Source organism: Cloeon dipterum, chromosome 4 (genome assembly GCF_949628265.1).
Source record: "Cloeon dipterum chromosome 4, ieCloDipt1.1, whole genome shotgun sequence".
Taxonomy (NCBI): domain Eukaryota; kingdom Metazoa; phylum Arthropoda; class Insecta; order Ephemeroptera; family Baetidae; genus Cloeon; species Cloeon dipterum.
In genome coordinates, this window is record NC_088789.1 from 15143860 (window position 1) to 15165453 (window position 21594).

At 39.8% G+C, this 21594-nt stretch overlaps 3 protein-coding genes across 3 annotated transcripts; all 3 read right to left on the reverse strand.

Moving 5' to 3' along the window:
* Nucleotides 1-2807: 2807 nt before the first annotated feature.
* Nucleotides 2808-7925, reverse strand: Ube4A (Ubiquitination factor E4A). Its single transcript, XM_065491890.1, has 14 exons — nt 7510-7925; nt 7199-7338; nt 6814-7145; nt 6106-6540; nt 5897-6046; nt 5605-5809; nt 4630-5012; nt 4433-4575; nt 4230-4379; nt 4093-4176; nt 3874-4033; nt 3657-3819; nt 3399-3603; nt 2808-3131 (listed from the first exon to the last, which is right to left on the reverse strand). Exons 1-14 carry the CDS (start codon nt 7824-7826, stop codon nt 2981-2983), a joined length of 3018 nt encoding a protein of 1005 aa, XP_065347962.1. The 5' UTR covers nt 7827-7925; the 3' UTR covers nt 2808-2980.
* Nucleotides 7926-8526: 601 nt separating this feature from the next.
* Nucleotides 8527-11599, reverse strand: Tip60 (Histone acetyltransferase Tip60). The gene is made up of 9 exons (XM_065489735.1): nt 11446-11599; nt 11143-11200; nt 11014-11082; nt 10693-10943; nt 10437-10634; nt 10299-10382; nt 9138-9462; nt 8920-9082; nt 8527-8859 (listed from the first exon to the last, which is right to left on the reverse strand). Exons 1-9 carry the CDS (start codon nt 11500-11502, stop codon nt 8631-8633), a joined length of 1434 nt encoding a protein of 477 aa, XP_065345807.1. The 5' UTR covers nt 11503-11599; the 3' UTR covers nt 8527-8630.
* A 1148-nt stretch (nt 11600-12747) lies between these two features.
* On the reverse strand, nt 12748-21351 carry LOC135943264 (uncharacterized). The gene is made up of 7 exons (XM_065489718.1): nt 21001-21351; nt 19052-19127; nt 18935-18996; nt 17618-17653; nt 14160-14268; nt 13336-13400; nt 12748-13171 (listed from the first exon to the last, which is right to left on the reverse strand). The coding sequence occupies exons 1-7, from the start codon at nt 21067-21069 to the stop codon at nt 13070-13072; spliced, it is 519 nt and encodes a 172-aa protein (XP_065345790.1). The 5' UTR covers nt 21070-21351; the 3' UTR covers nt 12748-13069.
* Between the last annotated feature and the right edge of the window lie 243 nt (nt 21352-21594).

Consider the following 21594-nt stretch of genomic DNA (forward strand, 5'->3'; position numbering starts at 1 on the left):
ACCCGCACACTCGCCTCACCACGCGGCACCAAGAGCAAAAATGCCGCCCCTCGTGCCCAACTCTTGCCTCTCAGTTCAGTTGCTCCCGTATCTGCCGGCAGTGAGGTTGAAGGACGCTCGCGCAAGGATTCGCACTTCTGCACTTCGTTGCTCAAAAGGGTCAGATTATTTAATATTTATATTAATAAAAATTGTTATTAAATTTTTCTCCCATTCAAATTTTATTAAATTTTTTCCATTCAAATTTTTGTCTTAACGGCATTTTGTCAATCATTTGTGTGGGGAGAAAAATGTAGAAATAATTTAGATAACTTTTATTTATTGATAAAATTTTAACAGAAGGAATTTTTCCAAGGAATTTCAATGATTAAAATTGTGGCTGAGATAAGATTGGACCCTAATTGTAAGTATTATTATTTCTTCATCGTAATAGGGGTATTATCTTTCATTCTTTAAATCATCTTATTCCTCTTACAAAGAAATACGGTTTGAAGTTTTTCAGAATTTTTGTGAATCAGCCTTAAATTCTACGGTACAGAGAGGATGCAACAGTTGGACGGAACGACTCTATAAATCGGAACTCGGTTCCTGTTGCACCAATGTTATTTGGAATTATAGTGCATATCGATCTGCTATAGCAGAAATTCGCCGCTCTCGGTAAGATTTAGAAACTATATGTCTTTAACAAAACTTCAGTTAATTCAATTTTTAAGCATGTATTTTTGGGAACAAAGTGGTCTGAATCTTTAGGCCATGGAGGGGTTATTTTTTAAATATGCATGGGTAATCTGTAAGCGCGAAAGAGAAATTTCACATGGTCTAATATTTTTCTGTTAGCTAATTTTAAATCTGCAAATATTTTGTTTTTTTATTGACGCTATTAATTATTTCTATGCATTATTTCGCTTTTCAGTTATTCACTTTCGTTGCTAATTGGGTTTGATGTCCGTTGTTTGCATTTGCTCTCTAAACATGAATGAATGGCACAATCGCGGCGGCGTGCCTGATTTTCGCGCGCCCAAATGCCGAACGCTCCCAAAAGGCACTTCTTGTAGAAGAGAACATCCGGTTTTCTCTTATCGCCGGCGACGGGCAACGCGCGGCAAGCGAAACTAAAAACTTCTCTTTTACCCACTCTGCTTTCAACAGCATGATTACTTCACAAAACGGTCCGCGATTGTTTTCTAATCCAACAGCAACTTGGCCTACAAAATTTTAATCAAAAACTGAAAATATATTATACATTCGCTAATAATCTAAACCAAATTTCAAGTTCCACTTTTATGTTAAATAATTGTGAATAAATACTGAGTTGTATACTGCACACATCATATTTTTAGCATTGTGCAAATATTATTAAAATTTAATTCCCACGTTCTTCCTCTATAAAAAGTATTATTTCATTCATTTTTTAATTAAATGCTGATTAGAACCGCGTTTTGCACTTCCGACCCTACAATCCATCAAATCAGTCAGTCATAAACACGAGAAGCTGTTTTGTGAATGGGAGATGCGTCGTCCTCAACTCGCTATGCTGATAAGCGCCCAAACGCAACCAAATCTCTAATCAGAGCCAACACTCGCTCTCCAACTATCGAAAGAAAAAACACCGCCCCTTGTTCATCCCCTCTGCCGCTGGCTCGCCACTTTATCTCGTGACAGTCTGTCTTTTCCACTCGTCCAGATCGCATCTTCTGAAAAATCCGGTCTGCTGCGAGGAAAACTCAAAGGAAAAGGTATCGCACACACTCATTGTCAGTTCAGTTTTAATCATTACAGTGGAACATTTGTTGTAATTAATTGGTTCTGTAACCAGATCGGAATGTCTCGTCAGTTTGCACTGATGGAATTACCCTTATTAACAAAACCCATCGCAGAGAAAAATAATACGGCGAACGGGATTCCATTGATGGAAACCGCATTCCAACGCATCCGCCGCTCTGACTTTTTTGCACTTTGCAGGTGGGAGGCGCCCTTACGAGGATTTCATGGTAAGTTCAGTGTCGCAACGCGGCGCCGAATATAGATTGCAGAATATAGAGAGAAAGCGTGCACCGAAATTTCAATAATTCTGATTGTCGCGCTTGCTGTTTGGCGCCGTCTGTGAAATATCTGATAAACACAAAATTACGTCAATGCGTTGACAGTTTCCAACGCTGTTTTTTTTTCTTGATTAGCGTTCGTCTAAATGGTAACGAATGCAAGTCCGATATCCATTTGTCACTCGTGACGTTTGCATCGCATCATTTTTTTATGTGCAATTAATCTAGTTGAACCGACCAGCCTTGTTTAATTGCCTTCAGATGTGCGGAGTTCTGCAACAGGCATCACGGAGCTGTCGAAAGAGAGACGAGAGACGCTGTGGTCGTAAACGGTCGAAAGTCAGCACCAGGCCCCTGATTGCAAAATCGGTCGGTGGGACTTTCGTCCGTCTCAGGCCCAGCCATTACACCCCTCGAGCCAGCCTGCACTTTGTCAGTTGGTGAAACGGATACAGGAAATTGATAAAAAAAAAACGCTCGAGAGTGACACTGCTCAACGCTTTTCCTCGTGCCCACATTCTAGTTTTTCGCTTATCTGCACAGCACAGTTGGAATGAGCACTGATACTATTGGAGCCGCCCGCCGCGCTGCAAAGCAAAAAATTATCTCAACAGAGAAATTGCTTTGGGGTGTGGGCGCTGCTACCACAGAGCTGGAAAAAAGGGCTGAACCTTGGACCGTCAAAGCGCTAGCTGACCTTTTGATAACACAGTTCAACTTGCTATAAAATGTTTTCCTGCTCTAGAACGAACCCAAAAAGATGTGTTCAGTTTTAAAGAACGCTGCAAATTTATTATTGCTGTATTGTACACTTTTCTACTCAGTTGGTTCCACGTGTGTTTGTACTCAGCGTCTTTGTATAACCATTACGGAGACAGATATACAGGCTTTTTAAAAACTCATTTAAAAATTTGAGGATATAAAACTGACGACACCTTTCATTCATTCCCAGCGTAGTGTTGCGCAAGATTTTCTCTTTTCATGGCGACCCAATCCTGAATTTTCTGTCGAAGTTCGGTATTTGGTTTCAATTGCTCCATCGTCAACGGGGAACGATTGAAAGGATCAGTTTGATCACTCAGCAAATGCCTGCAATAAGAAATCAATTAAAAATCTTCATTTGAAAAATTTTTACTCATCCGCTACATAAGTAGCAGTTCAATAAATAAATCTCGTGCGATAAAGGCTATTAATTTGCATGAAATATTTCCTTGTAACATTAATTTCTTTGAGTGGTTGATAATTAATGATAAGCTTTGGAAACTATGGATGCCAGTTATTTTTAAGGAAAATGAATGTGGTTGATTAGAGGATTGACAATTCAGTGTGAAATTTGCAAAAAAAAACTGCACTTACCTAGCGATTACAGAACGGTCAATGGAAACTCCAGATGACGGCAAGATTACAGGGTCAATCATGAGAGCGGCGGTGATCGGATCAAGAAACTCGTCTGGCGCCCCAGCAAGCAATTCATCGTCACAGCTTTGTTGTATTGCGTGTTTGGCCACTTTTTGGGCTATTAACTGGATATCAGACAGAAGATTTCCAGCTCCAACTCGACCTAGATTCCCCGCACGGTTAGAGACAATATTTCAGCTAGAATAAGAGACTTACTGAGTATATGTTCGGCCCTTGGGAAAAGATCACTGTTGTAAGATCTGCCATCTCTAGAAATGGCAGCGCAAAACTCCTCTGAGTGGTGCAGGTTGATGTAAATTTTGCTGATTTCTATTACAAGATTGCCTGGCTCGAAACCACATTCTTTCATGTTGGATACCTAGAACAAGTGAATTAGTATTGTTGGAACAATTAGAAAATGCGCCTTGCTTACTTTTAATTCTTTGCTCTTTGGACCTGTCAGCCGGTGCAAGAAGTAATTAAGCATGGCAGCCAATCGATCCACCATTGTCAAATGGCAAAACAAGGAATCGATGTATTTGGTCAGCTGCTGCAGTGTTCCTATGGTCTCTAAACTCATCACGTTGTAATATCTGATTGTCAGAGAAGAATTATTCACACCAACCAGAGAGTTAAAAAATCAACAAGGTACCTAGCAATTCTGCCTATCATTTCGAGATTTCTGTTGTTCTCGTGTCTCTGCGCGTCAGGCAATGTTTCCCAAGCACCTGAATCCCTGTTTAAAGATTACTAGTTAGCGATTCTAAATTGAGTTTTTAGGCTTTGTACTTTTCCGCCTGCTTTTCTCTGAGAGTTGCCATCTGTGTGATAGCCTCATCAAGCAAAAACACCGAGTCGTTGATAAGAAGGTTGGAAAATCTTAGAAACACCGGGGGGTTTACTGATTCCATGTTTGCCTCAGCATGAGCAGCCATCTCCCTGCGAAAACAAAAATATGAAATACTATTTTCAAACCTTATTAGAAAACTTACTTAAATTTCTCAACATAGTCGTCAATTTTCCATATGTGGTCTAGAACCACATAGAGCGGCGTCCGGTACTGGAATTTTTGTTCGAAATGGTCTTGGCCAGTGACTTCAATTCCTACATAAACGCTAACAATGGCCTCTGCAATCTGTGAACAAATCTGTCAACATAATGCACATAAAAACTATAAAATTCCACCCACCTGTAGCCTAAAGGGGTGTTCGGTGAAAAGTCTTTCTCTCTGGTACTTGGAGACCTCTGGCTGGTTGAAAATTCTCCTCTCCATCAGCATTTCTTCCTCACCCTTTTGCCAGGGCAGCAGAGACTCAAGTACTTGGCCCAAACCACCACGTAAATGAGGGTTTCTCACGCGGCAGGGGGAGCCCATCAAGGCAACCACCATGGTCAGGATTGGCCACGTCAGCCATGTGCGTTCCAAGGCTTCAGGGTGGTTTTGGGGACCCATTGTGATGAAAGACTCCAGATTGCTAACAACAGCTTCAGGAACGTATTGCATAGTGCGGGCTGGACGGATTGTGTCGAACTCCTCGCCTGGCAGGGGAAAAACCACTTTCCGGTGAATTCCTGCAACCAAGTAGAGATGAGTGAAGAAGGCAGAATAGAAGTGGTAAAATTAGTGAGTCGGCAGTTTGGTGATTTATCTATTTGTGAGAAAGGAAAATAATTTCTTAGATATTAACTTCACTCGCAACTTTTCCGGACTATATAAATAGAAACTACTACAGTCAGTACAAATAAAAATGACACATTGATCAATTTGAGTCATCAAATAAAGGACTATTGCAGTAGAACATTACCTTGTTACAACAGAAATTTTCTACAGGCTCAAAAATAAATCCCAATTAAATTGTACTTTTTTCAATAGCTTGACAAAAAGCTCTTTTGACTCAACGTTTTAGTTTCTGGCAAAACCATTAAATCTTAAACTTGTTAACTAAATAAAAAACTCAAGTTAAGATTAATTCATGCGAAATTTCATCAATCCAATGAGTTCACTAGATGTAAAAACAGATTATCAAATCTTGTTAATTTTTAGCACATTTTTGACACCATAATGAGAAAAATCTGCAGGATTATTCCTGACAGATACTTTTAACCTCTGTGCAAACTTTCTGGGATGGTTGTTTTTCATTCTGATAGATTATAAGAATTTTACCAGGGGCAAAGCTTGATCTATCCTCTGAATAGGGGGTTTCATCCAGCAGCACTTGTACAACCCAATGAGCAGCTGCAGAGTGCAATTTGGAGGACAGGTCAATGTAATAAGGATCTGCCAAGAGAACTCTGTAGCACATAATGTGAGCAGCTATCCTATCCAGACCGTGTCTGTACCTTTCTCTTGCTTCCGGTGCCAAGCTTTCCTGAATTTAAAAATATCAAATTATCAATTGTAGATATTGAGAAAGTGGTTGAATGAGACAATTTCAGGAAATGGAACTGTTAATTACAATCGAGCTAATCTGTTCTATTCTTGAAGCTTCATGTATCAATCTTGACAGCCTGCTGCGACACGGTTTTGACGCTATTTCAATCACTTTCTGCGCCAGGAAAAAGCACTCTGTTATGAAATTGAAATTCTTGGAATGCACCCTTTTTATCTGAAAGTTGGTAAATTGGAAATATATACGATTTGAAGATTGGCAGCAACATGTCAAACCTTGTTCCCCTCTGCGTCAGTGTCGACAGGCATAAGGCACGTTTCCTCAAACCACTTGGCTCGGCAGAATGGCCCACTTTCTACCGCGCAAAAGGTGGGATCAATGGCTAAAATTTTATTGTTGAAGGTGTCTTCTTGGCTGTTGCTTGGGACTTTACAGAAGGGCTCGCACAACCGGAGCACAAGGAACTCCAAGTTGAGAGCAAACCCATCTGAGATTGTATTGAGCAAGTCAAGCTGGTCCTCAGCAACGTAGGTGGACATGATTTTAGCGCGCGAGTTATTTGCTTCGACACAACCCCATAGCCAGTTGAGGCAGAGTTTTCGGTTGTCAGGTGAACTCCTGAGGAGGGCTTCAAATATCCCGTGAAGTCCGTCAACCAGGGACTGTGTACTCTGTCTCACCATTCCCTCTCTGGAGGCCATCAGACTATGCTGAAAGCATCATTACAAAAGGATTTTAGGTTAAAATCTCTGAAAAAGTCAATCTTTAAATCAAAATTGAAAAATTATTGCACATTTATGCAATTACATAATTTCTACAATTTTAGATAACACCGTCTTATTAAGTTTTAATTCAGTTTTAATTTGTAAACATCATGTATGTTATACTTCCACTACTTACTGTGTTCAATTTGTTTTGCTTGTGGATATTATCGTATTTATTTTATTTTTAATTGGCTTCTTTAAAATTATTGTTTAAATCACCTCTCTAACGACATCCCTAAAAACTTCATTGTCTTGGCCGATGGTGCTTGGAACAAAACTGAGGCTGAGCAGCTTCCCAAGCAAGGTGCCGTTCCAGCTATTGCCCCTGGTGAGTTCGCCAAGTTTGTGCTGGATAACCAGCTTCGCACAAATAGGATTGCACTTGATGATGACTAAAGTAGCCCTCAAAAGATTTGTGAAATTTGGACTCGTTATGTTTGACTTCGCGACCTCATGGAAAAGGTTGTTAAGCACAAGGTTCATTGACGATTCCAATCCTGCTTCAGCATCTTCGTTCAGGATGTACTTGGCCAGTGAGGTCATAAACGTTACTAAAAAAATCGTGTGAACTTAACTCAAGATAATCTTTTTGTATACTACTTACTGCATTCTTCGAATGTTTGCTCGCATAACAACCGCAAAATTTGTAAAGGAATGTTTTGAGTTGGGTGAAGCTCATTTTGTAGCAAACCAGTGGCAACATTCCGAACAATGATGCTCTCCACTTCAGATTTTTCCTCGGGGCTTAAAGGAAAAATAATTATTAGTTTCAAAATTATCTTTATTACGTATGGTTATTTTGCCCCATTGATACATTGCTATATGTATCCAGAAAAATAAATGCAAATATGAACAAAAATGATAAAATATTATCAATTGTTGGAATTTCAAATTTATGCAATTCATTGTGCTCACCTGATTTTAACATTGTATGCTTGCAGGCGCTGCCACGACTCGAAAAGATAGAGCACGAGTTTGACCTGCACGGTCTCTGGTGACACCTTGTTGGTGTAAGGGACAACAAAAGCCCCAGGGTCAGGCAGTAAAAGCCTTTCGAGGACAGCCTCGGCCAGCAAATTAGCACTGAGACCTACTTGGCTGTCAACACTTGAGGCCACATCTTCAACGTAAACCAGCGGTGGTTGCGACGGGGAAATCGGATCCTTGCTGGTGGTAAGGATAAATATGTCCCTGGCCACACGGTCGAAGATGTTGCTCTCGCTGGTTGACATCGTCAAACGCTTGGACCCTGTACCGCTCCGCAGTAGTGCAAAGTGGAACAAGTGTTCAACAATACCAATGTCAAATGAACTGATAATATTTATACCAAAGCGACGACTCACAAGAGGGGCGTGGTCAAACTGATGTCAAGTAGTTTTTCCATACTGAGTGGTAGGGATAGGGAGAAGCGCGAGCGAGCGAGCGCGATTGGGATTTTAACTTCAAGATTAAAATTTTCGATATTATCTGTATTGAGCGTTCCTAAATTTATTTTTATTTTTTAATTTACTGGAATTTTCCAAATCCATTTAAATTTCTTGAATTTTATCCGCAACACAAAATAATTTTTTAATTTCTGGGCAGATGAGATAGAGATTAACTTGCACAAAATCAAGGACTTTCAACGTTCAGTAGACATTTTAAAAATGTTAAAATACTATCACCAGTACCAGTTAAAATGACAATTTATTTTCAAAGTAGTAATTATTACTGTATTTCAAAATACTGGCCATACGATACTAGAAAAAATTCTCAATCCATCTAGAGATTTTACTATCGTACTTTTACATCGTATTAAATTATTCTTCTAGTCAATAAATTACTTAGATGAAAATCTTGGAGAATTAATTGTAAGGAAGGACCAAAAAATTTTGGTCTGACTCCGTTTTCTTTTTGATAAGGTGAAATGGTTTCAATTAAAGCTAATTTCCATTTTGACACATTATGCTGGCAGCACTATTTAATGGATTAAATAATCCTGACACAAGAGAATGCGCACTGTAGAACATAAATAGAAGTCTCAGTTCCATGATTAACTAGCACTTTTCGAGCCACTTCGCGCGCTTGCTCCAGTCCTTGGGCGTCCAGTGCAGACACTTGGGGTCTATTCTCAACGACCTCTTCTCCATGGCAGCCACGTGACTCTTGACCATCTCCTGGCTTATTGTGATTATGTACTGTCCTTTGTAATAGTTGATTAGATTCAGGTTCTGCAAGGTGGATATCACGTCCTCTTTCTTGATACTTGTCATCTCACATATTTCACTGTGCGAATAAGGCAGGTGATGAAAAACTCTAGGAAAAAAATCAAGACGCCTCTCATACTTAATTGTTATTTGAGCTTTCTCATTATCGCCTACAGGGCTCTGAGTAACGAGAATGTCCAAAATGGTTTGCGACCAGTAGCTTCTGTACGACAGAAGGCCCAAATCAGACAGTGGTTTTTCTGGAGATCCGGTTTTGCCCTCAAACTTGGACAGCTCGTAACCTGAAATTGGCACAATCAGAGAAGCTGACAAAGGGACCTAGTAGCAATGCTTTACTGAATTCAATCAACAGTTTGCCGTAGCCTTTGCGCTGATATGGAGGCATGGTCAGAATGCAAGCCACGTTGTAGTCCTCGGTCGACTCTTTCTCTTTGGAGAAGTAACCTACTATGTGGAAGCCTCGAGAGTCATAGTGGGTCATCACATAGAAAAGGAATGGGTCTGTGTCATAGTACAAAGTCTTGTGGTCGAGAAACAGCTTGGCCAAGAGACACAGGTTTTGAGCGTAAGCTTTGTTTTTACGGCCGTCTATTTCAAAGAAGGAGATTGCGCTTTTCCTGTAGATTTCATTGCCAGGAGGATGCCGCAAGTTGCATTTTTTCTGCAAACAAAATCTCAATCAAAATTCGAAGTGGTCCCATTTCAGTTTTTAGTTAATTAAATGTATAATTTGAGCGAGTTAAACATTTACTAATTTGACATTATTCAGCGGTTTCTTCAACCATTTACCCCATTTACAAAGAGATGTTCTTGGAATTAAATGCTTAAATATTTACATTGCATTTATCCAAAGTTCTTACAGTACAAGAGTCCAATCCAGATGGATTCACCTGATATGATAATTTAATTTCAACGGTAATTGATTTGACTTGGGATTTTAAATTCAAAACAATATAAGAGTCAACTACATAGCTAATCAGGATCAATTATATCTAATAAAAAATTGCCCTGTACAATCAAGACAAATAAATAGCCCAACTCATCAAAGCAAATTTTTTCAGCATAAGCATTAGAAAAGGTTGGCCATAAAATGAGAAAATTAAAGAATGTGAAACTCGATTTCGATAGTATAAGTTTCCAATTAAATTGTAAATTAAACGGGGAAAGGCTAAGTCTGTTTCTTCTAAACTTGAGAAAACCTCTTTCAAAAACGAACACGTTTTAAAATTCGTGTAATTTTTAAATTAACTAAAACCACCGGAAAAATTAAAATTTGACAGAAAATAGTAATTTCACAGGCAAATAAGTCCACTTCACGCGTTTATGTAATTACCCTTTTGGGCTTGAAGATAAGGTTTCGATTTAGTGTGGCTTCAAATGCAATTTGAATGTGATTTGTGCTCATTTCGGGTCTACAACTAAAATTCCCAACCCTTAAAATGTAACTAAAAAATTATAACTGAACACAATACCTTTAGTGTAAAAAATTTAACTTACCATGTGTCTGTTTAAACAAGTTCTGCTCTTACGATATTTCAGACAAAATTCACAAATGTATATACAGGGGAGATTGACTAATTCCTGTGAAGATAAATTATTAGCTTGATGAAAATAATCTCCAAAGTTCAATTATACCTGAGGGTAAGGAGAAAAATACCACGGACGGATTCTTTTGTGACCTAATTCGATCATCTCAATATTTTTCATTCTCGTAACCACATCATCACTGTGGTGGGTAACCAAACTGCCAGAAATTCGTTTACCCATGGGTTCGCTCGTGACAAGTGCTCCACTTCCTATAATAGGTGGAGGCACCACTACTTCAGGTGCAACCTGAGCACGAAGGAAAATTAAGTTTTGTCTCGTTAAGACAAAAATGTCCAATTCCTACTTCAGCTTCTATTGATGGCATTTTGCGCTTTCTTGTCAGTTTCTTGTTGAGTGCGGCCGCAAGGGCATTTCCATTAACCAGTTCACCTGGCGTATTAGGAGGAGTTTCTGGCCTTGAAGGGGCAGTGCTCTCCACCCGAGTTTTAGGAGTTTGCAAACCAGACTGACTTGAAGCACCATCTTTTCTTGGAAATTGAACTTTTCTGGTGTCCAGTCTCTCTTCAGTGACCCATTCATCAAGTCTTTTATTAACTAAAAGGAGCAAAATTAATTATTAATCCATTATCTGCCATGAAGAGTGTTATGTTTGCTTAAAACTTACAGTCTATGTAGTGAACATAAAAATATTTTGTTCCTTCTCCGTCCCGTATGCTGATAACTTCTGCTAGCGCTGCAATAATTAAAACTTATTTTAGAACAAAGTTTACGGTCTTGGAGGGCATTAACATACGCCAATCGTCGCTGTTGCTCATTTTCACGGGCAGTCTGCATCCTTCCACGAGTGAAGACTGGACAATAAGTTGAGTGTTAATAATCAGACCAATATTTGACAAACTCGACTAAACAATTATTAGAGGTATGATCATAAAAAAGGGCAGGTAAAATCAAGCTGCGGCCCAAGGAGACAACAGATTGTTTTATCTTGCAATTTGAGCTTGCCGCATGGCAAATGGACAATATTTTGCACTTCATTTTTCAGCAAATACGGCGCGCAAGGAACATTAAAACGATGATAAGAGAAAAATTGGGTTACCAAAGAGTCGCAAATTGTATCCCTATCTTCTGGTTCGCCAGTCATTTTTTGCAGCATTTAGTTAACAACGAAATTTTCGAGAAAATTCAATAAAACAAGCCGATTTAACAACGGCCTTCCGCCATTTATGAAAAATGGCCGTCTCGTCCAGCCTCGGCGCTCAAGGAGGTATCCGCCAATAGGGACGCAAGGAATAGCTTGCAGTGCGCGCGAACGAGGTGGAGGCGGGAAATTTCGTTGCGGGTATCTACTCTCCTTACTTGCTCCTGGCTCCTTCCTTATGGGGAGCAAAAGTAGTATCTACCTTCTAATCGGACGACCAGGGCCAACCGATGGGGATACAGAGCGAAGATGATTTAGGAGTGTTTATAAATAAAAAAATGCTAATTATTTTGTTAAATTAGGTTTGTAAAAAATTTACGATATATATTTTTATCGTTTCTGACGTGCGTTATGTATTCTGTTCAATTTTTCTGTTTCCAATTAAATTATTACCCTAATAAAGATTGAATTGCACATATCTCAACAACCAAACGTAAATTTCCTTGTTGCAAAGAAAATCAATTCGACAGTGAAAATTTGAGTGTTTGTTGAGCGATGCGCAATTTCACCGCTACCAGGACGACTGGCTTTACTCCTTTACTGCACTGTAAAATGAGTACGACCTAGGTCTCTATACGTCTTGGTTCTTGGTCTTACATAAAAATTACCTATTTTAAGTTCACTTGACAGTAGTGAGTTGCGTGTTCCTTCTTAATCTTATTTTTTGGTCGCCATGGAAGATAAAAACTGCACTAATCTTACAACTTGCTTCATCTAGAACAAAAATTTAAAATTTTGTCTTTTCCGAGATTTATTTGATAGTATTTTGGATTTTTAACATTATTTTTTGCGAGGATGCTCTTACATTATTTTTACTGATCTTTCTTTGGTTTTAGAAAAATAGAAAAATTTATATTTTTAAGTGTCCGATTGTTAAACATTAAAATGACATGTTTGTCCATTATTATTGGGGAGATTATGATAATTGAGTTCAACTCGCCTACTTTCATTATTTTCTTAATAATAATTTGATTATTTTGCATTAAAATAAACTCTTGAAACTTCCTTTTTTTGACTCATACAATAGTTTGGGCAAAAATGTTGCAATTTTTCCTAAACTGTTTTTCATTATTTTAGGCTAGTTTCTTGATGTGATTGTGTTATTTCCTACTTATTTTTTAATTATTTGATAACTGTTTCTTAGGGTTTTCTGAGAAATGTTAATATATCTTTCAATTTTTTCAATTAAAACACCACATATTTTAAGCTGACTTAAAGCAATTTATTACGAAACTCCACAAATTAAATAATAAACATTTTACGGCCATCAGTTTAATCTAATGACCAAATTAAAGCTTTTGGCATGACAAAATGAAAAACGTGTCAACCGTGTTGTATAATGTTAAGTAAGATGGAATAGGACGTACACAAGATACGAAATAATCATATACGTATTTTCATTCTTAAATTGCTATAATTTATAGAGAGTATGGCGGCTGATGAAGTTTGATTAATTATATTGGTACAAGTATATAGAGGAAATTTGCGTGGGTGCTGTCATTTGATTAGAGCGGTATCGATTTCAGTTGGCTTCGTCGCCGAGCAGGTGATAAGGCGTTTCAAAGTCATCGCTTACGCCGAAGGGGTCTTGGTCCAGCTCCTGGCTCTCCTCCAGGTGGTGCGGCTGAAAAAAGCGAGACAGGCGAGGTAAGTGCCCATGAACACACTTTATTGTGCGCCGCCGGCCACGACTAAATTATGCATTCAATCAACCCCGTCGGGAAATGCTTCAACCGAGCAGAGAGAGAAAAATGTCCGCAAAATGCTCCGCAGAGAGGAAAATCTCACCTTTTTCACGACGCCCCAGAAACACTGGGTGTAGTCGTAGGCTCTGTCACACTTGTCCCTAGATTCTGCAGAGAGGAAATACATATTAATTTTGTGACAGGTGCGCGTTGCGGTGGAAGGAAATGGAATCACTCAGCGAGAAGGGGGTCTTCGATATTGAAACAGACGTTCGATTTTAATAATTAAAGCGTTTGTAAGTCAGCATTGTGCGGGGAGTGTTTGTCTTGAAACGCTGCATAATGAATGAGACATGAAATTCATAAAATATTTGGGAAGAACCAATACAGTCGATGTGCCGAGTTAAATTTCAAGTTAAGTTTGAAAGATGCATTTATCACTGAATTATTAAAACTTGTAATTAAACAAATAGTACAAAATTCAACATTTTATACTTAATTAACTTTCAAATAAAATGTTTTCCTCCACACTGGCTCGAACGCTGTTGGTGCCATGTAAATAAAATCAGGACGCTTTAATTTACTCTGTATCGTTTAAAATAATTGTCTAAGAGCAAAAAATTATCCACTCAATGAAATTGATTTTGCGGTCTTGTGGACTTCTGTAATTATTAAAATATATGAAAGAAAAAATACTAAATTTACTAAATTGAAATTCAAGAATATGCAAATGAATAGAATGTATAACAAAGCATTAGCGCGTGTGTTTGAATATACCGCACAATATAGCGAGGCAAATAACCTTTCTGTCCCTGGGGGCGGCTGCTCTGGCGGAAAAATCAGCATGGAGCCAATTGAGGCCGAAAGAAGTAATTGAATTTCCCTCAATTAATTAAGTGCCGCTACAACAATTTAATGTAATTTTACCCGTGTCAGTGCAAAAAAGCAGCAATTTGCGGATGACGGAGACTGGCAGGCGAGCGTCGTGCAAGAACTCTTTCATTGGCCTCAGCTGGAATTCGCCGCGATGGTCCATCTGTCAATTGTAACAGATTGCTCATTTAAGATCATTAACGAGCACCCCCACCACTGGCTGGTGTTTTTTTTGCCCAGACCGCGGCCATTGGACCGGCATTACACGTACGTCTAACAAGATTGATCCCAGAGCGGGCAGCTGGGCAAAAAGCAGTGCGCCCGACCGACCATTAGGGCCCTTTATTCGCGGCTGATGAAACGCCGTTCGCCGCCCACTTCAAGTCGAGGGACTGCTTTTTATGTTTTAATATTAAAAGTTTTCAGCAGGTTTCTCTCTCATTTCACTGATGTAAGTCACCGTCGCCGCGGCCCAGCCACCGCGGCAGCTCAGCGACAAGAGGCTCTTTGCTCTTGTTCATTGCTACCAAGCTCTCGTATCGAACGGCGGAGCTAAAACCCATCAAACAGCCAGCCGCTATGGGGCCAACTGTCTTGGATTTCAGGAATATCGAAGTGGAACAGGAGCGGGCGGATCTGTCACATTTTTTCCAACTCGCCATTTATTTATTAAAAGATATACGTTGACTTTTTATACTTATGAGTCTATGAGGAAATTTCACCCGAAATTAGTTTCGTTTTGCTACTCTTGGAAACCGAGATTGAGATATCATATTTTTTTATTAAGCAGATCTTATTTATCTCCGAAAGAAAATATCGCTTTTCACTAAATCTTAAGCTCTTATAAACATCAGATTTACAAAACTGAGCATCGTTTGACTCGTCATGATGTCATGATCTCCCCTATAGATATCTGAGGGTGGTAAACACTCATTTCAGTTGAGGTTCAGACAGAATTGTTTTTAAAATACAACGTTATTTATGGTGCTAAAAGGAGGTTCAAGGGTTTGCACCCTTAAACTATTTCGGCTATCTTGGGGAGGTTTAAATTAGTCTATATTGGTGTGAAGTTTTTGAAAATCTGACCAATACAAGCTAGGATTGGGCCGTAAAAACCTGTTTTTAAAAACTAAAAAAAGTACCAAATTTGTAGTTTTTATTTTTTTTAATACAAAAATAGACAAAAAGCAATTTTAGATTTTGGCTGACTCGACCTAATTTTTTGTGCTCTACATAAGATGACGTCTATTTTTTTCCTACGAATTATTTAAACCGATTTTGAGAAAACTAAAATATTCTAAAACTCGAAATTCAAGTGCCCGTAAACCCCGAAAATGTGGGAAAGTTGGTGTTTTTTCAATGGATTTTCGGTCAAATGTGGCCTAGTTTCAGTAAAAAAATTCATAATAATCCTCAGGCCCTGCCAGAATTAACAATCCTGGACATAGGCTCAAATATGTGAAGTCAATTTACATCTACAGAGCTAAATTTTTAGACAAATATTCGTTAATTTCCAAGTCAGATTTTGAATGTACGCAAGAAAAGTGAATTCCCGTTCTTTCAGGGTGCCGTGAGCCAATAATTACCTCTTTAGTGTGCATTTGCACGGAATATTAGAATGTTCAGAGACAAATCAATTCTCACAGAACGTAAAAAGACCTCTGTTGACTATATGCTAATATTACGCGTGAAAGTGATCTGAAATGCTAACTAACGTCTCGCTGTTCAAAAATATTTAGCAACTTTATACATGCGTTGAATGAAACACAGTTCTCCAAGAGGCTTCCGGCGTTGGATTTAGAGCGCGCCCTGCAACTTACAGCTTAATTGGTTGATTAAATTTCGCCTGCGTCGAGCAATGCATGCTAATGTAATTCGCTGAAAGTTAAAATCAACAAGTTTCATCCGACGCAGCTCACTCGGCAATGTGCCTGGAAGTTCACGCCAGTGCGCAATACCCATTCCCAATTGATCTCCATTTAAGCGTACATTTCCTCCACTCAAGCGCGCCGCTCGCTGAAAATTTTGCGCGCCGGCATTGATCTGGCAGTTTAAATTCTTTTAAAAGTATCCAGCACACGTCACTGGCTCGATCGCCCTCACCCTTTTCTCCAAAATCGCGATTAAAAAAACGTCCGAGGTTGCAAAATATCGACAAGCCTCTTTCTCCTACCGTCCCGCGAGCGCCTCCACCGAGAGATGAATATGCATAGAGGCAGTGATTGAGCACTTTATTAGTGAGCAGCTTTCTTTCTCTCCCGTTCTCGTTTGGTCTCCCGTGTGTAATACGTGTCCGAAAGCGTGGGTTGTTGTCATTAATCATACCCGATTTCCATTCAATCCGCTTTATAAAAGGCCGATAAACTGCCGAGCTGTGACACTCTGAAATTTTGGAGCAAATGACAAAGTTTAGTGGAGCGGAGTTCACTTGCGATGCAGATTAAGTCCCGTCCAAAAGGCAAGACCATTAATTTCGGATTGCCCATATTTCGTCGACATGCATATATCCGATTTAATGTTGAATAATATTCCCATGAAAAACGGCTCCTATGTCGACGACTTAATATTCACATGGGATTTGTATTTCAAATCTCAAGACAAATTCTTAAAATAGCAACATTGATCAGTGGAAATTTTTAAAGATACAGGTTCAGCTGAGGATAGCATAAACTCTATAAAAACGGGAGGAAATCTACAAATGACCATTTGAGAAATTATTTGGGATGAAATAAACAATGTGAACCCAATATGGATTTGTTTTAAAATCTTTTTCAATGTGATTTTGAATGTCTGTGTAAACAATTTAGAAAAGAGTCGCTCGCGCAAACGTTAAATACGCCCTAAATTTAGTTTCCCCATAAAGAAGCCCCCACCCTTTCCGGTAGGCCGAATCGAACAATAATATTCATTTTCCAGGAGTGAGAGCGCCCCGAAATACGCGCTTTCGACTTGAGAAAGTAGTTAGGCGTGACAGCCAAATTTCCTGTAAACACAGAGAGAGTGAGCTGCTGGTTGGTACTTGGGGGTATCATCCCTCTCTCTTCACGCCCATTCAGCCTGCCACGCACAATCAGGCGCGCTATTTCTACTCTTGGTCGGCGGCGGTGGTGTTCACCTCGCACATGCAATACGTGTTGCAGGCGCGCGCGTTTTGTTCCTTCTACGGCAGAGAGAGCAGAATGCTGCTGCTCACGCGGACGAATTATCGATTAAAAATGTAGCATTGGGCGAACTCATCATCTGGCGTTTGTATTTTCGCGAAAACGGGTACCGTGTATTATTCAAGCGGACGGCGGTGGGGAGGCATGAAGTTAGGCCGCGTGGGCGGCATTGTGTGTGCACGTCTCTTGCTGCCAGCCACCATTTATTTCAGAAAAGTCTCTCTTTTCGCCATCTGCCTTGCGCCGACTGGGACCTAGAATTATAACCGTCGTGCAGATCGTCTTCCCCCGTGCGTGTAATACCAATTCCCGGTGCGCAAAGTTGCGAAAACGACATCGCTGGAAACTCACCCATCCGTATTCTCTGTAGAGACAGTGCAGGAAACACTGCGAACAGAAAAAATCATCGAGTAAATGGAATTGGTTCGATTTGTGCGAGGGGGTTTCGATGGATTTGTGACAAATTGAAAAAATCCAACTGACCGGGATGTGAAACGTTGGAATAGTTGAAGTCTGGAATAAAAATTTAGCCGGTAGGTCATAAAAAGCACCACGTTTCTGCACCTGACCATTAAAAATCACCGGAAAAAAATGTCCCTCTATAGGCATGAAAAATATTCACATATTGAAATGGAAACAACAAGTTGGTGGAATTGATTTAAATTACAAATTTTACTACTATATGCCTACAATTTTGATATGTGCCGGGGGAACCATTGCAAAATTTATCTTAGTTGAAATGTTGACACTCTCGAGTTTGGTTGTGTATAAAAAACGGACTTCATCCTTGTTGCTTTAAAAATTCCCTCCGAAACTTGTCAAAGTGAACTATTAAAAGAGAAAGATTTAAAAGCAACGAGGATGAAGTCAATTTTAATTAAAATTTGGTATAATTTATCTTTTGAAGATTTTTCAAGTAAGCCTCCAGTTATTGGATTTCATTTGGTCAAACGTAAAAGAGGCACCGAATAAAAAATGGTTGAGATTTTTCACTGGCACATCAGTGCGCAGAACAGTTTCATGTTTCACGAAAGCATTGAATACGTGATAGTGAAATGGAGCGGTTCGAGTTATATGCGAGCATCCATCTTTCGCACCCCTTTGGCAGCGCAATATTTCAGTCGGTGCTCATATCCTGGCGAGATAGCCATCAAAGAGGCCAGTCAGGTCGGAGAAAAAGGGAGGAAAGGGGCGTTTTCCGGTCGTTTCACTTCTGCTTGCCCCATTCATGAGCAGGAAGCTAGATAAAATTGGAACTTTGTTTTCGGTGAAAGACATCTAAAAACAAAAATGCTCAAAGTTGTACGTTTATCTGCAAGGAGAGCCGTTCAGTTTGTCCTCGGAGCAGGATGGGCTCAGGGGGCAGGCGACACGTGCCTAACCTTGTTTAAAGGGGTTGTATAGCTGCTGCACTTTCCTCCCTAGGGACAGCGACGACAAATTCTCGCTCAGCTTTGGGGGCCAATCCCTCTTCACTCAAGTTTCTCACCGTTTGTTTGCAGCAGTCAAAACTGCCTGCTGACGAAGGCTTTTATGCCCACCGGCGACCAGTTTGACAGATTTATTGGACGAAAAAACTCGAATGCGAGCAACCCCCCGGAAATGTATACGCCAATTTGTTGGTTCAAACCGTGGGGGATGAAAGCAGAGAAAAAACCTTATCTGTACCTTGAATGCGTAGTTGTTTGCGTCCAGCAAGATTTTGTTGATCAAAGCAGAGTTGAGCACGTCTGTAAATCATAGAAAAAGATGAGTTCATCCACCAAATCTCGTGCGTGGCTGCACCTTTTGCCACGGGTGATGTATAGTTGCACTTTCTGATGATTTCCATGTCCCTGATCATGCTGTCACCCTGCGGCGTCTGAAAGCAAAGATGATCGCGAGCTAGTTTTCACTCCACTTGCTTCACTGCGAGAGAGCATTTCGCTCGACTTAACCTTCTGCTAATATCAGGCTGCAAAGAGGCGCACAATTGCCAGAGGGAATTTATTGAATCGAGTCATGCAAAAGATAAGCGCAATTACGCTTTATTCTGATCGTAAATCAGAGCATTTTATACGCGCAGATAGCATCTAAGCTCGTTCAAATCCAAATCTATTGAGATATTAGTATGCAACGATAAATTTCCAGCAACGGCTCTTTAATGGATTTAAATGGTCGGAAAAGGTCGACGCCTCTTGAAACTGATTTTGTATGCAACCTGCATAGCACATGTGCTAAGAATTTGCCTAATTCAAATTCATATTTTATTTGACTTAATAACTAAAGATTTGGCAGAACTTGAAGCTATTAATTTTGTACCAGTATCAAGATGACAATTGAAATGAGTTTAAGCGCTTTTTATGTCAACACGCAATTTTCATTTCATTTGCAAGCTATGGTCTTAAGATAAACGTTAACTAACTCTTCTATATGACATAGATGCGCGTGATTTATCCGACCATTTTAAAGTTCTGGTTCTGTTGCGTGTTGGTATTTATAAATTATAAGACCGATTGGTTCCTGTTTATAAAAAAGGAATTCGAAAAATACCCAAGGAAATCAATATTCAGAGTTTTTCATGCAGGCGCATCGCGATGGCGATGACAATCAACATTATCGGTTTTCTGCTAGCTTTTCGTTTTCCTTTCCTCGTCTGATTTTTATTTAAATTACGCCACTTTTTACCATGTAGAACTTAGAATTTTAGACGATTTTCCGTAAAAAAAGACAATTTCTGAGCCGATTTAGACATTTTTACAGCTCAATTTACATGTTTTTACTTTAAAATTTAGAAATTTTTGTAACAAATCCTACGTTTTTGTCCAAATCTCAAGAAATTCGTCATTTTTTAGGAGAGTTGTACCAAATTCACTAATTAAAAAGCATTTTTAGGTCCATATTTTCCGTCTAAACTGAATATGGCAAAAAAATCAAAGATAATTTCCTTTTTTATAGAACGAGTTGAACTTTTTATATCCATACATACCCTTTACCTTAGCTTAGCTGATCTAGAGGGTTTTAGACTAGTTCCAGACGCATTTTAGACGCGTTTAGAGGGTTTCGGCAGCTGTAGACGGTTTTAGACGATAATATCATGTATGGTTAAAATTGCATAATCCATGCTCTGATAATCTCGCAACGATTGGAAGCTTAGAAAATAGTCGACCGTTTTAGCCTAGATTTAGGATAAAAATAAAGAAGAAATTTTAAAGAAAGGCTTGTGTTCTGGATGATCTGCTCTATTTTGAGTAAAGCTCGATGTTCTACGCAAAATACGTCAAATAGCTGGGACTTTTGTGAAAGAGAGAGCTGCTTAATTGGCCTTCAATTGAATTCTTGATGCGAATGAAAAGCACGAGGCTTTTATTAACTGTTTGCAATGGGGCTGAACTTTTGACATTGAAAAGAGGAAAGAGAAAATATAGGTCTAATAAAAACCGAAGGATTCGTTAAAGTCTACCCGTTTCTGGGTATTTGCCGCGACGAAGCGACGCATTCATTAAAAACTGCTTGAATGAGGCAGCAAAAATCTTCAAAGTTTGAGCTGCCAGTCGGCTAGCAAACGCGCAGTGGCTAATGGTGAGCCAACCGAAAACTCCGCGGCGGCCCGACCGCGTGGTGGTTTTTGGGCAAAATTTTAACGAAGCAGCGCGCGTCTTGCCGTGCCTCTTGGCAGACAGTACTCGGAAATGCAAATGAAAAGCAAGAAGCGCGCGGTTAATTAATTAGTGAAGCGAGAGCGTGTCACTCACCGCTGCTGCACAAGTGGCGGCGGCGGCCAACACCGCCACCACAGCCAACGTCCTCTTCTGCTGCTGCATGTCGTTCTGCTTATTCAATTTCCTCCCTCTGATTCTTTTTATATGCTGCACACCCCCACCCTCGGGGGCGAGATCCTTGTTTCGGTCCCGAGATAATATATGCCTCGTGGGCACGCGATGGATTGCTCTCTCTCACTCACTCCTCACTCGGCGGCCGACAGCGCGGCAGCAGCGAATTTGCACAATGGCGTGATTCGTGGCTCGCCGTCTAAATTCGAGATTCGAGTGGCGAAGCAATCGAACAGCATCGGTCGCTGGAATGACGGCCACGACGACTCTGATCAACCGAGTTTTATTAATCAATAAGGCAGGAAGCGGCGAGGGCGTCAAGAGCAGCAGGGCTCACGCACTCTCTCTCTCTCATACATACATTTCTTGCCACTCTTTCTGCTGGCGGGTCGCCTCTGTTGCTCCTAAAATGCAATTTTTTTATTTCATTTCTATCTGTCTCTCTACTGGATAATTATTGGTACAAAAAACGGTTATCGACAGTAAAAAAGCAATATAATTACAAATATTTGCGAT

Coding starts and splice junctions, on each gene's coding strand:
- Tip60 (XM_065489735.1), bottom strand. CDS start 11,502: ATGCTGCAAAAAATGACTGGCGAACCAGAAGATAGGGATACAATTTGC. Junction 11,083..11,142: donor GAGCAACAGCGACGATTGGC/GTATGTTAATGC, acceptor TAATTATTGCAG/CGCTAGCAGAAGTTATCAGC. Junction 8,860..8,919: donor AAAGCTCAAATAACAATTAA/GTATGAGAGGCG, acceptor TTATTCGCACAG/TGAAATATGTGAGATGACAA.
- Ube4A (XM_065491890.1), bottom strand. CDS start 7,826: ATGTCAACCAGCGAGAGCAACATCTTCGACCGTGTGGCCAGGGACATA. Junction 3,604..3,656: donor AAGGGCCGAACATATACTCA/GTAAGTCTCTTA, acceptor CGGGGAATCTAG/GTCGAGTTGGAGCTGGAAAT. Junction 3,132..3,398: donor GACCGTTCTGTAATCGCTAG/GTAAGTGCAGTT, acceptor TTCTTATTGCAG/GCATTTGCTGAGTGATCAAA.
- LOC135943264 (XM_065489718.1), bottom strand. CDS start 21,069: ATGCAGCAGCAGAAGAGGACGTTGGCTGTGGTGGCGGTGTTGGCCGCC. Junction 13,401..14,159: donor GCTTTTTTGCACTGACACGG/GTAAAATTACAT, acceptor TCCTCTCTGCAG/AATCTAGGGACAAGTGTGAC. Junction 13,172..13,335: donor TCTGGGGCGTCGTGAAAAAG/GTGAGATTTTCC, acceptor CGCTTTTTTCAG/CCGCACCACCTGGAGGAGAG.